At 38.2% G+C, this 16759-nt stretch overlaps 1 protein-coding gene across 3 annotated transcripts in view; it reads left to right on the top strand.

Moving 5' to 3' along the window:
* Positions 1 to 16759, top strand: part of ADAMTSL1 (ADAMTS like 1) — a 907410-nt gene that overhangs the window by 621315 nt on the left and 269336 nt on the right. For all 3 annotated transcript variants that reach the window (XM_036021558.1, XM_036021557.1, XM_028519737.2), the window contains one exon: positions 9629 to 9755. In XM_036021558.1, the coding sequence (XP_035877451.1) occupies positions 9629 to 9755 (127 nt within the window). The remainder of the gene's footprint in view (positions 1 to 9628; positions 9756 to 16759) is intronic.

Raw genomic sequence — 16759 nt, 5'->3', positions numbered from 1 at the left:
ACTAAGGAGATCAAGTACAAAGTAAGTTTCCAGGTCCAGAGTTGGTGTCAGAGCTAGGGCGTGATGCCCAGAGCACTGTGCCTAGTGGAAAAGAGGTCAGAGGGAGACTTGCTTGGAAATAATAAGCATTTATACCCTAAAGCAATTCTGGAGTAATGGATGAAGGACTAGAGACATAGCAGGCAAAGTGACAGGTAGAAATTAAACTCTCCGATTACAGTGCTAAAAACTGATTCACTCATTTTATTTTTTTTGTTTCACAGAGAGCTGTTTTTTTGGCCTTTGGAACTAGTGGCAGTGCTTAAGTGGTGGAAGTTGTTATGTTTTAGGTTGGGACAAAGAGGAAAATTTTTTGAAATCATGATAAATCATAATCATTTGTAGCCGTGCCTATATAGTGGACCCCCCTTATCCACAAGGGATATATTCCAAGACCCCCCAGTGGATGGCAAAAACCTCAGGTAGTTCTAAACCCTATATGTGCTATGTTTTTGCCTATATATACATACCTGTGATGAGGTTTAACTTATAAATTAGACATGGTAGTAAGTTAGCAAAAATAAATAATAAAATAAAATAATTATAACAATATACTGTAATAAAAGATATGTGAGTGTAGTCACTTATATCATGGGACTCTGTGTTGAAATCTTCACATGAGCTCAATGCTTTCTGGTACAACACATTGTCATCAACAGGAGCATGTTTTCCACCCCAAATTTGCTGCCTTTTCCATCTTAACTGAGCACTTACCACACCCTAGGGCCGTAATTTTTGCAGTTTGAGTTGCAACAGCAAAGCTAGTACAAATGTCTTTTTCTTTCTTCACACTTTCATAAATAAAACATTCATTCTTACCCTAGATCATAACAACTTCAGCCTATAATTTTTTTCTTTCCTTAACTTGATAATATTCATCTTTGGTCTTAAAGACAGCACTTCATGGCTTCTGAATTGCCAGCATTGCACTTTGGGGCAACCATTAAGTACGACGTGTTACTTGAACATGAACACTGCGATATCTGGACATTATCTGACAGCTGAGCTGGCTAATGGGTTTTATAGCGTGAAGATGCTGGACAGTGGGATGACTGATGTCCCAGGTAGGACAAAGCAGGACGGCAGGAGATTTCATCACACAACTCAGAACAGCAGGCCACTTCAAACTTATGAATTGTTTATTTCTGGAATTTTCCATGTAATATTTTCAGGCCACAGTTGACTATGAGTAACTAAAACTGCAGAAAGTGAAGCAGTGGATTAGGTGGAAGTAACTATACTTCATTCATTCAACAAATTTTTATTAGTTACTTGTTTTGAGATACTTTATGGTACTATGTTCTATTAGAAGATCAAAAATAAACATCAAACTTAATAGGTGAATTTTATTGTATTATAAAGTGTCACATAATAATAGGACAAAATGGGACAGGGTAAGAACTTGGATCTGGGGAGAGAATCAACTTTAAATAGTTTGGACTAAGTAGGCCTTATTGAGAAGATGAAAGTTTGCCAAAGGCTTAAATCTGCTGTAGAGGTGTCTAAGGAAGAATGTTTCAGTCAGAGGTAACAGCCATGCTGTTCTGAGACAAGAAGGTGCTTGTTTGAAGACAGCAAGGACAGAGAGTGAGCCAGAGGGAGAGGAGGTCAGAGAGGTAATTCAGTTCAGTGATATAGCTCCTTGCGGACCATTGTAAAGACCCCGTGAATCCAGAAGGAAACTGGGCAGTACTCTCCCAGGGCTGGGTAAACCCGGCGGTGGAAGGAATGCCATATACTGGGAGTGTTCCTTTGGAAAATCTTTGCCTGAAGGAAAAGGAGTTAATGCTTTCACGTAAATTTTTTCACATTGCAGTATATTACACTATAACAGAGCTACATCTCATTATCTAGCCTAAATCTCCTTGTGGCGTATGTGTACCTATTGAACAAAAGTAACTAATTTTTTAAATACATTCACTTGCTTCCTAAAAAAGAAAATAAAAACCCTGTCTATGAGGATATACTTTCAAAGCCCCTGAATGCAAAGATCCCACTTTTTTCCTGGTGCTCAATCTTAGTACCTGGAACTGTGAGACTGCTGTTGCTTTTGGCAACAAGGTATGGCTGACAGAAGCATGTTCATCCTCTTCCTTCTTATCTCTTCACTGCCCTGTAACCCCCAAGAGAAACATAATACATCATAGAATTAAGAGATCACTCATCTATACCATAGCCCAGACTGCAACTCCAGCACCACCAATTCCTGGTAATGTGATCTTGAACAGATTGATGAGCCTTTCTGAGCCTCCATTTTATTTTTGTGAAATAGATATAATTGTAGATAATTTTCAGGGATATTATAAGAATTCATTGTCCTGGCTGGCGTAGCTCAGTGGATTGAGCACAAGCTGCAAACCAAAGTATTGCAGGTTTGATTCCCAGTCAGGGCACATACCTGGGTTGCAGTCCAGGTCCCCAGTGGGGGCCATGTAAGGGCAACCACACATTGATTCTCTCTCTCTTTCTCCCTGTCTTCCCCTCTCTAAATATAAATAAAATCTTTAAAAATTTTTTTAAAAATCTTAATTATTAAAAAAAAGAATTGAGAAGATATGCATTATACCCAAATACAGCAAGTGCTTGGCAAACACTTCTTTACTTACCCTTCTGCAGGTGGCTTTCCCCTATGCTTTCTCCTCCTCCATGCAACTTCAACCTTTAGTCACAGTGACTTTATTCCCTTTCTATTTCCACCTAGTTTGAGGGAATGATCTGCTCAAGCCCATTCACCCTCAATTGGGACCATGCCCACTACTACTTATGTGTATTCCCCATAGCACCATAATAGCCAGCACAATGCCTCATGTTCACTTGATTTGATGTAATTTCAGTATTGTATAATCAACAGCTTCATGTGTTAATCCTCCCAAAGGTATTTGAACAACAAACCAAGGACTACAGCAGTGGTTCACAACTTTTTCAGACAAAGAAGTGCTTTATTATTTTGTTCCTGTGGGCCTTATGTTTTGGAAGTTTCCATTCACTCATAACACTGAAGGTATTAAGTAATAATTTGCTTTCCTATTTTATGACTTGAAGTCCGGAGTACAATTAAGAATTAAACAATAAATATTAGGATTCAGCTTATTTGATGAGATGGTTGGTGTTTTGGTGACCTTATGTGGTTTTATTGCAGATAAATGTATTTCCATTAGGCTTTTGGAAATACTAAACATAGCTCATGGACCACTATTAGCACCTTTGTGAATGACCAGGGATCTTATTTCCTCATACTGAAAACTGTATTTGAAAAGAAACAAGTCTGTAATGGAGGAAATTTAGGCCTCCACAGCAAACCATGAAAGGCGTAGCTTTTACATATACACATATGTATGTGAGGGTGGGGGAGGGGATAGTCAGGGAGGTGTGGAACAGAGGTATAGATGCAGAGTGGTACCTTCCCATTAACTTCCTATATGTGCTTCCAAATCACATTGCACAGATGCAGCCATCTGTTCATCCCTGTGCATAAATCTGCCTCTAGTGGTAGTGATCTGGATAGAAATATTCAACCTTGTTATCACTGTTCACCATTGCCATAATAAATACTTCATAGTGTGTTTTCATGGCTCACAGGCATCCTAGTATACTTAGGAATCCCAAGTTAGAATTTTGGTTGTGTTAGTTACCAGCTATGTAACCTTAGGTAAGTTGTTTATCTTCTCTAAACCACAGTATTATAATCTGTGCTTGAATCATTCATATCTTAAGAGAATATCAATGTTAAGAGAAATTCTGGAGAATTGCCTAAAAGATAGTCAGCCACCTCATTTCCCTGACTCTGGGATGGTATATTGGCTTAGTCCCCTTGCATGATAGCTATCATCTATTGGATTTGGCTTCAAGGGCACAATGTAGTAGAAGATCTGGGACCACATGCAATCTCAGTGGCAGAGAGTGCTACCCTTGATTAGCAATGTCTGCTGTGGATCCTGCCAGGAGAAGCAGCTGCATGTGGGCCATGTTTTTGCCAGCCCAGCTCTAAGTACTGTACCATCTATCCTTTTTTAAAATCAGATCATTACCACGCTCTGTGCCTGGACGATTTGCTTTGGCTTCTTAAATTTGCTTTTATCCAATGTTCCCTGACTATTAGGATTCATCAAAGGTTATTGAAAAACAAGTTATTTAAAAATCCTTGTACTTATTTACTCAGATGTTATTAGGACATTATGTGACACTCTTTCAGGACACTCATAGCACATGTATATCCAGGACTCCAGTACTCTCAGTTCTCCTGAGCCAGCTTGTCATTCATTAATTACATAAATATTTAATATGCATCTATTACAAGGAATGCATTACCCTATCCAAGTACATTTTCTAAAAGATCTGGGAGATGCTGCCAGCCTTGTAACTCCTGATGTTCTCATTTCTAGGAAGCTCACATCCACCTATGTGACCCCCCTCTAGCAAATGTATAGGACTTTACAGTGTGTATTCTATGCAGTTGTCTTGTTTATGGCTTTCTTCATCTTTCTTACCATCATTATTCTCTTTTTCCCATTTTTCCATTTCATTCAAGAATTACATCATGTTGCATTATATGTATATGCTAGAAATCTTATAATAAGGTAAGGCATAAGCAAATCAATCAATATCTAAATCTTTTAAAGATAATGTTGGAGATATACTATCTTCTCTGTTAACAAAAATAGTGAGTTATAATGTGTATAAAAGCACACTTTTCCCCATAAAGTTCTGTCTGAATTAAATAATTATAAATAAGACCAGCTGTGATCAGATTTGCAAAGTTTAGTTTTCCATATTTGTCTTTCCCAGTGCTGAAAATAAAGGGATTTAAAAATTTCTTACCTCATGGTGTTGGACCAAGAAAAGCTTGACATCACTGGCTCAGTATTTAATGCTAGAAATTGAGGTTCTTATGGGAAACCATTTGAAATGTTTCCAGTGTGAACCTACCTAAGCATGTCAGTCTGGGGCATGGTATCTGCTTATGGATTGTGTTTATTTACACTCTTCAAATTATTTATGTGATCTTTTCTTCTCCTGTGGCTCCTAGTGAAGACATTTTATTGTACATATTTCAGTGTCTAGAGAGTTTCAGTCTTGTGTTCTGCCTGTTCACTTGCTATCAGCTGTGTAGAGTGAAGGAAGAAACCTCTATCAGCACATACTGCAGGCCTGATGCCTAAAATCTGCATGACATGCTAAACATCTGTGAGCCAACTTGGACTGGATGTGATAGTCCTACTTCTCTGTTTGGAGAGAGGTTTTTCCCCCTACATATAGCAAACCCTGAGGAAGAATGAAGGAGTATAAGCACTGCTAACTGTGTGTGTTCTGCTCAAAAGACGGAAGGGTGCATGTCTGTGTGTGTGTATATATATATATATATATATATATATATATATATGCAAAAGACATATATTTAAGATAGAAAAGCAAAAATTGATGTCCTTGCTAAGGGTGTTTAAATCATAAAAACATCTTGGAATTTCTCACATTTTATGTCACCAGAGACAAAAACTTTGTTGAAGGAAGGAAGGAAGGAAGGAAGGAAGGGAAGCAGGAAGGAAAACAACACTGTGCAATCATCTTAAATGGGTGTGGAAGGGGTTAGACCACAGTATTGAGCTGTCACCTAATAGCAGAATACTAATAAACTGCATTAGGCCAAAATATCCATATCCAAAATATCCATATCCAAAATATCCAGTTAGTCTTCCATCCTTTACAAAAGAATTCTATGCAATTGCCAAGTTATGAGTGGTCATTATCTCACTTTAATGTTTGGTCCAGAATGGGGTGGGTCTGGGAACTCAGTGACCTGAACATTGCCTTCCATGACATTTCACTAGTAATGAGTGTAGGTGCTTGGGACATAGTTTCTTAAAAAGTGTACCTCTTCACAGTAATTCTTTTTTTTAAGACTTTATTTACTTTTAGAGAGAATGGAAGGGAAGGAGAAAGAGAGGTAGATAAACATCAATGTGTGGTTGCCTTTCATTCAGTAGGGACTGGGAACCTGGCCCTCAACCCAGCCATATGTCCTGGCTGGGAATCAAACTGGCGACCCTTTGATTTGCAGGCTGGCACTCAATCCACTGAGCCACACCAGCCACAGCTCTTCACATTAATTCTTCTTCATGCATCAGGACAGAGAGTCAAGTTTGGTCTCTAGTTGTCCTTAATGGTATATCTGTTTCTCTGTGTACACAGATACACGCAAACACACAAACACACAACATGCACATTTTGTATACATGCGTGTCATCAATGATTGCAATCTCAGATTGCCTCTCTGTAGCCTGCATTGAAATTATTAGCAAATTATTATGTTTGGTGTTATGTGTTTCACTGATTCAACAACATTCATTGTGCATTTCAAATGTCAAACTCTGTTAAGTGGCAGAAATAACAAACATTAATACAACAGGGGCTCACAATCTCATGCAGAGACAGACATCTTAATAGATTAAACTCAGTATAAGTTATATAACTATTTGAATTGAGAACATGTAAAAGAAACCTCAAAAGAATACTGGCTTACAGAATTTACTCTCTCACAAAAGTCAAGGCAAAATATGATCAGTCCAAGAAGGATTGTAGGACTAGGTTCTGTCCCTTTCTGCTTTGCCTACCTTAAAGCAAGGCTCCAGTTTGAGGACTGTCTCATTCTTCCAGACAGCAACTGGAGTCAACAGGAAGGAAGAAACACAGGAAAGGAGGGAGGGAGGGAGGAAGGGAGGAAGGGAGAGGAAGGTAGACAGGAGGAAGGAGGAAGGAAGGAAGGCAGGCAGGCAAAGAACAGAAGGGACCTTCCCCAGCTAAGTCAACTTGTATAAGTTGCCTTCCTAGGAATCCCACATATTTGTGTTTTTATTTCACTAATTACAACTTCGTCACATAGCCAATGAGCAATATATTCTTTTAACTGGATATATCACCACCCAAAATAAAATTGAAGTTTTGTTACTGAGAAAAATAGGGAAGATGGATACTGAATGGCAACCTTTATCCCTCCCACATGGAGTTATGAGCAAAAGGCTAAGGAAGCATGAAGCAGTAAAACAGTTAACTCTGGAATCTGGAGAATGATTTTTTGAGATGATTTTGGGGTTTGAAAGATGAATAGGAGTTTGCCAAATGTGGAATTGGGAAAGTTTGTCAAATAAAGAAATAGGAGTTTGCCAATAAAGAATTATTTCCACGCAGAAGTATTAGCATGTGCAAAGGCACAGAGGGTCGGACATTATACCTGCCAGTTAAGCCCAGTTCTATATTCCTATTTTTCTCCATTATTAATGATAGCTATTAAAATAAATTCAACCAGTTTTTAATTAATCTAACAGTTATAAAAAATCAAAAGATTAAGATATGTTAATAATGTTCCTGATATCACTGCAAATAATTTTCCACTTGGCCCTAAATAACATTTTATCTGATGATAAAGTATTCCACATTTTAAAAGTAACTGAGTAAGAAATTTCTGGCATCTTCAAAAGGAATTATGGGGCGGGGAGAAGGAATTGTGTCAGGGTGATGTTTGTCTTTTCAATTCTGAAGTTAAACAAATCCCAGTTAGAACTGATTTGGTTCATATCCTGGGGTCTGTGAGCCTGCATGGAGAGCCATTGGTGGTCTGCCTGAGTCAGCCTTAAAATGTGTCACCTTCTATTTAGCCGTCCTTAACGTGACTGTTACTTTGGATCTGTGAAGCGGGGTTGCTCTTTTCTTAAAATGGCTTTAGAGGCACAAGAAATCTTTGGGATTAGAGAGAGTTTCATGATTATCTTCTTTTTGGCTCCTTTAGAGACATTGGAACCAATTAAAAACTTTCCCAAAAAACAAATCTTTTGAGAAACCTGAAATTTCTTTAATTTAAAAAATAAACCTACTTAGCTTCGAGACACCTGAGAGTGTTTACCCATGCCCACTGCCCATCTTGTCCTGCAACAGGGTTGAGTACCTTGTAAGATAAAGTTCATCTCTTTCCAAATCCAAACAACAGCAGAGTCAAAGACTCTTTGATTTCTGCCTAAATTAACATTGTCATGTTTTCTCTAAGGGTTCGACCCTACTAAGGCACTCAGATGATTTAATTTTCACATATTCTGTTGTGATTTTTTTTCCTTTGCCAACTTTGCTTTTTGCTTACTTCCTAATTAGCTAAGATCTAGGCAAGACTAAAGTATGCTCTAAATGATATCTTTACATTTCAAAACAGGTACAACTGTTGAAGGAGTGGGTGCTTTGTCAGGCTATTTTAAAGGCCTATGTGCTTTAAATGAAAAAAAAATACACATTAACACTTTTAAAAACATAGTACATTTAAACACAATGTTAAATAATTGTATTATTCTAGCCTTTGTCTAAACATGTGTTTGCAATTATTAATTAAAGGTACAGAAAGGAAAAATCAGACCTCAAAGAAAGGTCATATTAACAACCAGATTTTTAAAAGGACAAATTGTGGGGACTTTGTGGAGATAAGCCCCTTTAAAGGTCATTACAGTTCCACTTTATTTTATCAAAGACATTAGTTGAAATAGGTTGGGAGTGGAATAAGTGTTTTGATACTAGATCAAATGAGAACTAGAGAAATACAATGGTAGAGTTTGGATTTGAATCTTTTTTTTACTTGAACATTGGAAAGGAAAGAGTAAAAATACAAATGAGTTTGCCCATATACTCGATAAGTGCTTGTGATTTTGTTAAGTCTGACTTGGATTAACTATAAATGTTTTGTTAGATGCATTTAGAACTTGATCGCTTATTAACTAAGTGACCTTGGCAAGACAACTAAGTGACCTTAGCAGACTTCATGACCTCACCTATAAAATGGGGCTATCTTGCATGACTTTTGAATTAATGAGCTACATGCATTGTGCCTGGTACAGTCAGTGCCAGGCACATAGTACACTCTCAGTGTTGGGTGTCTCTGCTGCCCTCCGTCTCACCCGCCTCGTCCACCACACACATGTACAGCAACCTTGTTTCTTTCAGCTGATTGTGTGATTCTGTTTTTCTTCTCGTAGCTAGAAAAAGAAGTATTTTCATTACCATTCAGAAAATATTTATTAAGTCTTACAATTTGCCGGGCACTGTTCTAGTTGCTTGGAATACATCGATGAACCCAATATACAAAACCCCTACCCCTGTGCATGTCACATTCTAAGGAACATATGAAACATGGAGATTATTCATTAAGTTTTTCCTGTAACAGTTACCTCATGGTTGTATTTGTGTGTGTGTGTGTGTGTGTGTGTGTGTGTGTGATCTGGGTGAATCATAACTCTTAACAGTGGGAATACTGTTGAATTAAGTTTCTACACTATCAATAGTGCAAGATCTTCCTCTCTTCTTCACCTTCTCACCCTGCCTGTTTCCCTCCTTCCTCTTCTCTTCTCTGCCCTCCCTCCCTGATCCCAACTATCTTTCTGTTTGTTTTTTTTGAACTATAAAACATCTTTATCCATGCTGTTTCTTTTCTTCAGCTTGATTCAGCTAAATTCAGTCCCCTTTATGGGAAACATGCTTTAGTCCTCTTCAAGGATGATGGGGGGTCTGTGGTCCAGCAGCAGGGAACCTGGTTGAATTACACATCTTTCTCTCTTCTTAGATTGTTGGCTGTGATCACCAGCTTGGGAGCATCGCCAAGGAAGATAACTGTGGAGTTTGCAATGGAGATGGGTCCACCTGCAGGCTGGTCCGAGGGCACTATAAACCCCAGCTCTCCGCAACCAAATGTAAGACACCACAGAGATGGGGCGATCTCCGGGCCTCTTGACTTATCTCCTTCCCCTCCCACCCGTGCTTAGCTCCCCTCAGCAATTAGTGAATGATACCTTCACCAAAATGAACACAAACCTGAAAATATTGTGCAAAAACTCATGACCCTGCTTTGTGGATTAGTTTAGGTGAGGCAAATCAGGTCACCCATTGCAAACCCAAAGAGGAAACCTTTCCTTCTGAGGCACATTAGGAATAAACTAGACATGGGTCTACATGCGGGCATGAGCTTATTTCCCAGCATGAGGACGGACTGCATCCCAGCTGCTACCTCGCATGTATTCAGATGTGCATGGTGGAAGACAGCAGGGAGCCTGGACAGATCAGAATAATTCACTCTGACTGTGGTGAAATTGTGTGGTCTTCATTATATAAACTGAACTTGGATCAGTGCTAGTCACAGGTTTTTTTCAGAATTAACATCCGGCAGTGATTTTGTGAAGCCATTCAGTGACTTTTTGTGCTATACCAGCACAATAAATGTATGCTTGCTCTGTTTATGTATGTGCTGGAAACTGTACATGATCATCTCATTTAATCCTTATAACAATCTTTTAGCAAGGTCCTGTTTATCTTCATGTTACAATGAGATAACTGAGACTTACATTATGTGACTTGCTCAGAGTCCTACAACTATAAAGCATCCAACTCAAGATATAAGCCCAGAGTCTTATTCCAGAGCCTAAGCATATATTTATTCCTCTGAACTGTCCCACAATTCTGTCCTTGGTGGGGTATTTATAAAGAAGCTAGATGGATCAAGGCAAGGTAGCTCAGATATCTGCCTAGCTGGGTCCTGCCAGGGTAGGTGGCATATGTTCTCATAATACCTAACACAACAGTGGAGTCACACATCAATCTAGTTCACTTTAGAACACACTTCTCTGTGACAGTCACTGTGCTAGGTGTTGCAGCATATACAGACAGAAGTAAGACAGCCCTTGTGCCGAGGACTTGCATTTTTAGAATAATTTGACCTTGCTTGGCATATTGTCTCCAGATTTTGCCAAAATCCAGAATCCTTCCATAGATCCTTGATTGAGTCTCCTCTGCCTTGAAAAATGAGAATGAATGTCTTTACTGAATATAGTTTGTACACTATACTTTGTGAGTAGGTGAAGGAAAACAATTGACATATGAGAGGTTTGTGGCTTTAAATGGACTTGCAGGTCAAGAAGAAAGGCAGCGCGTACTGGAGAATTATTCCGAGAAGTCATGAAAAGGCAAAAGAACTAGGCTCTAGGGGGGAAGAGGTGGCAGGAGAAAAGGCGAGGGCCTTTTAAATAAACGAAACATTGGAGGTGCCAGCTTTGGGGACTCTCCACATTCTGACACCCCTGCAGGCAGTGAGAAATGGGATTGTGAGGAAAAAAAATTTAAATACTCTGGCAGAGAGAATGAACCATGAGGCAGTTAGACATTGATATAGTACATTCACACAAGATTTTTTCCTTTGGTCATGTGTCAGTAGTGTTTTCTGTAAAATGAAAAATTAAAGAATTTAGACAATGGAAACCAGAAAAGGCATAATTCTTTTGTAAATCTCTGAGATCATGGTGGGATATATTTGAAAAATGTTATATCTAGAAGGTCACTTTTATAGAACTCTTTAAGGAATACTGGAAAGGGTAATTTTCATTTATTTATTTGTGTCACATAACTGAGTAAGTGCTCTTCTCTAGGAATCTAGAATTTTCTGTTAGTCACAAAAAGATGGCAGGTACGTGTGCAGTACCTGCTGTATCACACCTTCCAAGGGCATGTTTTTCCTTTATTCCTTCTGGTATCCCATGCCCACAACCCCCATTCAGGTCCTCATTCATAGAGGAGCCTGAACACACTGATCAGATAGATATTCCTCTTACCCTCCTGTTGGAGGGTGACCTGGGGACCTGTGAGGCCTGAATCACTGGAGGAAAGGTGGAGAAAGTATGAAGGAACAAACTGGAGCAAATTGACAGTCATAAGTCATCTTGGAGTCTGCAAATATGACAAATCCCTCAGTGCAAAGTGCTCTATTCAAAACCGACAGTGGGTAAATTATAGAACACACAACCTGACGATTTTCCATAATGACAAAATGCAATTGGTTCGTTTACCTTAGTGCTGATGATGCCTCATGACAAAATGATTTATATCAATAAAGCCCAGCATATGCATGCACCTCACCACAATCTATAGCAGATGCTGAACAAACTGTCTCGTTTATGTTTTCTCCACCCCAGAAGAAACTTCCACCCAAATTTACAGACTGTGGGGTGACCCACAGGCTGGGAAGATTAGGCTGCTCTGTGGGGCCCAGTGTATGGGCCAGGTGTGCAGCCCTCCACCCGTGAAGGCCTGGAGGACTTCTGCCAGGTCTCCCCCCAGACTCTGCCAAAAGAACTGCGAGCCAGCCACATGCTCTTTCGAACTCCTAGCACTCAGAATCTCCACATTGAACTCATTTTCTTCTAAACTTATATCCAACTTTTTTTCCCTATGTTATCAAGGCTTGGGGGAACAAAGGAAAAACAGGAGAGTGGAGAAAGACCATGCTGGAAAGTGCCAGAAGGAAGAGAGTAGGAGGAACTTATCAAATGGCTGCCATTCACTGTCAAGTAAAAGAGAGACCATCTTTCTATTAAAAGACATTATTTTTGCCTAATACAAATACAGACAACAGAAAAGGGGCTCAATCCAGCCCTTTCACCCTTTTTGAAACAAAAAGCTGTCCACCAACAGCACTCACTGTTTCCATTTTTCCCTGATCACTTCATTTCTACTTCCCCAACCCAATATCAAATAATCAAATTTAGCTAGCATTAACCAACTTTTGATTCTTGGTATTAAAAACTCATTTTCCCCCAAATTTTATTGGCTTGTACCATATTATGTGTTTTCTAAATGTATAGAGACCTACTCAGATGTAGAGCCAGCCTATTTGCTATCAATTTGGTGTCTCCAGCTTTGCAAACTTCTACATGTTTTGAAATCTCTTGGGAATCCTAGAGCTCTCTCTCCACCTCTCCTGAGTGGCAAGAGCTGGATAAATGAATTTATATCAAGATAAAATGAAGCTCCTAATGCTTGGCTTTGCTTCTCACACTGTGGCATATGCTGATTTATAAGAGTGATGAGTAAACATATTCCTGGACTGTCATTCTGCCTCAAAGATTTTGAGATAAAGGATGTTCATAATAAAACAATTATATATATATATATATATGATGAATAATATATATATATATGATGAATAATATATATGAATACTTTAAAGAAAGCACAAAATTTTAAAGAAATTTCTACCTTGAACTTCAGGTTATACTATAAGCTACTCATCCATCTATTTGTTTAGTCAGCAGGAATTCACTCATTTATTCAACAACAAATATGTCTTGGGTACGTGATATATGTTGAGGAACCGTTTTAGGTACTAGAAACATAGGAAAGAACAAAACAGATAAAAATCCATTTTTCTCTTGTGGGTTACATGCTGGTGTGAGGGAAAGACAGATAAAAGGACAAAACAAACAACTAAATAAAATATATATGTGTCATACAGTGGCAGGAGAAAAGTAAGGCAGGGAAGGAAACTGGAAAAATGTAAGGTAGGGAAGAAGAACTGAAGATTGGACTGCTAGCCAAGGGTGTTGGAAGGGAGTTGCAATGGTAAATAGGTTATGAAGAAAGATTCACTTATAGGTGACATTTGAACAATGATCCAAGGGAGTTATAGGTGACACACCATGCAAAAGTCAGAGTGAGGGAATTTCAGACATCGAGATCAGCAGGTACAAAGGCCCTGAGGTAGGTGCATTCTTAACATACTTCTTGGAAAGCAAAGAAATTGGTGTGTGGTGAAGAATGGCACAGACACTGCAGGATTTTGTAAGGATTTTGGCTTTTAATCTCAATGAGATACATTACAGGAGAATGTTGAGCAGGGGAATTATCTGATTTGATTTACTTTTTAAAGGGATCACTCTATTTACTATACCAAGAACACATCATAAGGGTCCAACTGTGAAACTAAGAAAAGCAGGCAGGAGTCTATTACACAAAGCCAGGGCAGGATTGAGGAGGGCTTGGGCCATGGTAGTAGCCCTGAAGGTGATGAGAAGATCCAATCTGGGATATATTACATGTCTTTGAATCTAAGACATCATTGGCTGAAAGATATACTATTATTTTATAAACCCACTGAGAGAGAGAGAAAGAGAGATAGAGAGAGGAGCTGCCATTGAAATTAAACTATGACACAATGTCTTCTGACCACTCAGGGCTTTTACCTGATAGCTATGAATAGATCTATTTCAGATATACATATATTTTTATCCTATACTGCATTACTCTTATACATCCAGAAACGGAAAATAAAACTGAAACAAATTGATAGAATTAAAGTTTTTCTCAAACTTTAATTCTTTTTAATCATTTTGGATTCATTCTACTTCCACATGTCATCAAGGTACTTATGATACAGTATTTTTCAAAGAATCCACACAAGAAATAAAATCCATTGGTACTGGGCTCTTTTTTAACAGCTCTGTTGAGATATAAGTGATATAGCATAAGCTGGGCGTTTAAAGTATACAGTTTAATAAATTTCAACCTATACATACACTTGTGAAACCATCACCATGGTCAAGATCATGGACATAACCCCCCATCACCTGAAAAGTTTTCTCATTCCTCTTGTAATCCTTCCTTCTGTTCCCTCCTGCCCTGTTTCTGTCACTATAGATTAGATTGCATTTTTCTAGAATTTTATATAAATGAATTTATAAGACATATATTCTTTTCCATCTGGTTTTTTCATTCAGCATAATTATTTTGAGATTCATTAATAGTGTAGCATGTATCAGTATTTTATTACTGTGATAATTCCACTGTATGGACATACCACAGTTTGTTTATTCATCCACCTGTTGCTAGATAGTTGGGGTGTCTCTACTTTGGGGCTCTCACAAGTTGAAATGAACATTCATGTCTTTAGACAAAAAAATGCTTTCATTTCTCCTGGGTAAATTTCTGAGATTAGAATGACTGGATTATATAGTAGGTGTATATTTAGCATTTTAAGAACAGGCTAGGCTATTTTTCCGAGTGTCTTACTATTTTGCATTTCCACCAGCAAGTCTGAGTTTCAGTTGCTCAGCACTCTTACCATAATTTAATATTGTCAGTAGATTTTTACTTGAGACATTCTAATTGGTGCATAGTAGTATCTCATCATTGCTTTAAGTTGCCTGTTTCCAATGGCTAATGATATTGAACCTCTTTTCATGTTGTATTCCAATAGCTGCTGTAACAAATTACCACAAACTTAGTGGCTTAAGGCAACACACTTATTTTACAGTTCTGGAGGGTCAGAAGTCTAAAACGGGTCCCACTGAGCTAAAATCAAGGTGCTGGTAGAGCTATGTTCCTCCTGGAAGCTTTGGGGAAGAATTTATTTTCTTTTATTTTGATTGTCCAGCTTCTGGAGGCTATCTTCTTTCCCTGGCATCTTCAGAGCCCAGCAGCATAGCACTCCAGATCTCTGTGACTCTAACTTCTTCTGCTTCCCTCTTCCAATTTGAAAGATGCTCAAGACTACACTGGGTCTGTCCCAATAAGCTAGGGTAATGCAACATATTCATAGGTCTAGGGGACATCTTAGCAGGAGAAGGGAGGTGGGAATTATTTTGCTATAACATGTGTGTTTATTTCCTTTTTGGTGTAATATTAGTTCAAGTCTTGTGCCTATTTTAAAAAATGGTTATTAGGTTTCCTACTGTTGAGTTTTAAGAGCTCTTGATATATTCTGGATGCAAGTCCTTTGTCAGATACATTATTTGAAAACATTTCCTCTCAGTAGGTAGCTTTTAAAATGTTTTTTTACAATGTCTTAATATTATCTTTCACAGAGCCAAAATTTTCATTTTGATAAAGAACAGTTGATCTTTTTTTTTCTTTCGTGGATTGTGCAAGTCCAAGACCTCCTTGCCTAACCCCAGGTCATGAAGTTTTCTCATATTTTCTTTTAAAAGTGTTGGAGTTCTACATTTTACCTTTAGACCTATGACCCATTTTGAGTTAATTTTTGTGTATCTAGGTCAATTTTTTATAAGGATGTCCATTTTTTTTCAGCTTTATTTGTTGAAAAGACAAACTTTCCTCCCTTGAACTGCCTTTAAGAATGTCAAAAATTCCTTGTCCATTTCTGTGTGAGACTGTTTCTGGAGTCCATTCTGATCTCTCACTGTACATACCACATTGTCTTTGTTACTTAGCTGTAAAGTAGATCTTAAAATCAGGTGCCTTGATTTCCCCAACTTTATCTTTCTTTTCAAAGTTATTTTGGCTATTCTATTTTAAGTTCTTTGCCTTTCCACACAAGTTTTAAAATGTGTTTTTCCATATGTACCAAAAGTCTCACTGGGATTTTGATTAAAATTATTATAATTCTACAGGTTGATTTGGGGGGAATTGACATCTCTAATATGTTAAGCTATTCAACCTACAAACATGTCATATGTCTGCATTTATTTAGGTCTTCTTTAATTTCTCTCATCTGTCTATATTAGTTTTATTTTTTTATATTTTTTGTTTTTTATTTATTCAGTTATAGTTGTCTCGCCTTTTTCCCCATTGCTCTCTCCTACCCTGGCCCTCCCAACTCCCACAGTCAATCCCCCACCATTGTCCATGCCCATGAGTCCTCTATTTGTGTTCCCTTGCTTCCCCCTTCCCCTTTTTCCCCTGTAATCCCCCTCCCCTCTCTCCTCTGGTCATAGTCAGTTTGTTCTTTATTTCCAAGTCTCTAGTTATATTTTGCTCATTTGTTTGTTTTGTTGACTAGGTTCCCATTATAGGTGAGATCATATGTTACTTGTCTTTCACCACCTGGCTTATTTCACTTCATCCATGCTGCTGTGAAAAGAAGGAGTTTCTTCTTACTTTCTGCTGCGTAGTATTCCATTGTGTAAATCTACCA

Source organism: Phyllostomus discolor, chromosome 3 (genome assembly GCF_004126475.2).
Source record: "Phyllostomus discolor isolate MPI-MPIP mPhyDis1 chromosome 3, mPhyDis1.pri.v3, whole genome shotgun sequence".
Lineage (NCBI taxonomy): Eukaryota > Metazoa > Chordata > Mammalia > Chiroptera > Phyllostomidae > Phyllostomus > Phyllostomus discolor.
Note: the sequence above shows the minus strand (reverse complement) of the source record. Positions and strands in the feature narration are given on the sequence as shown.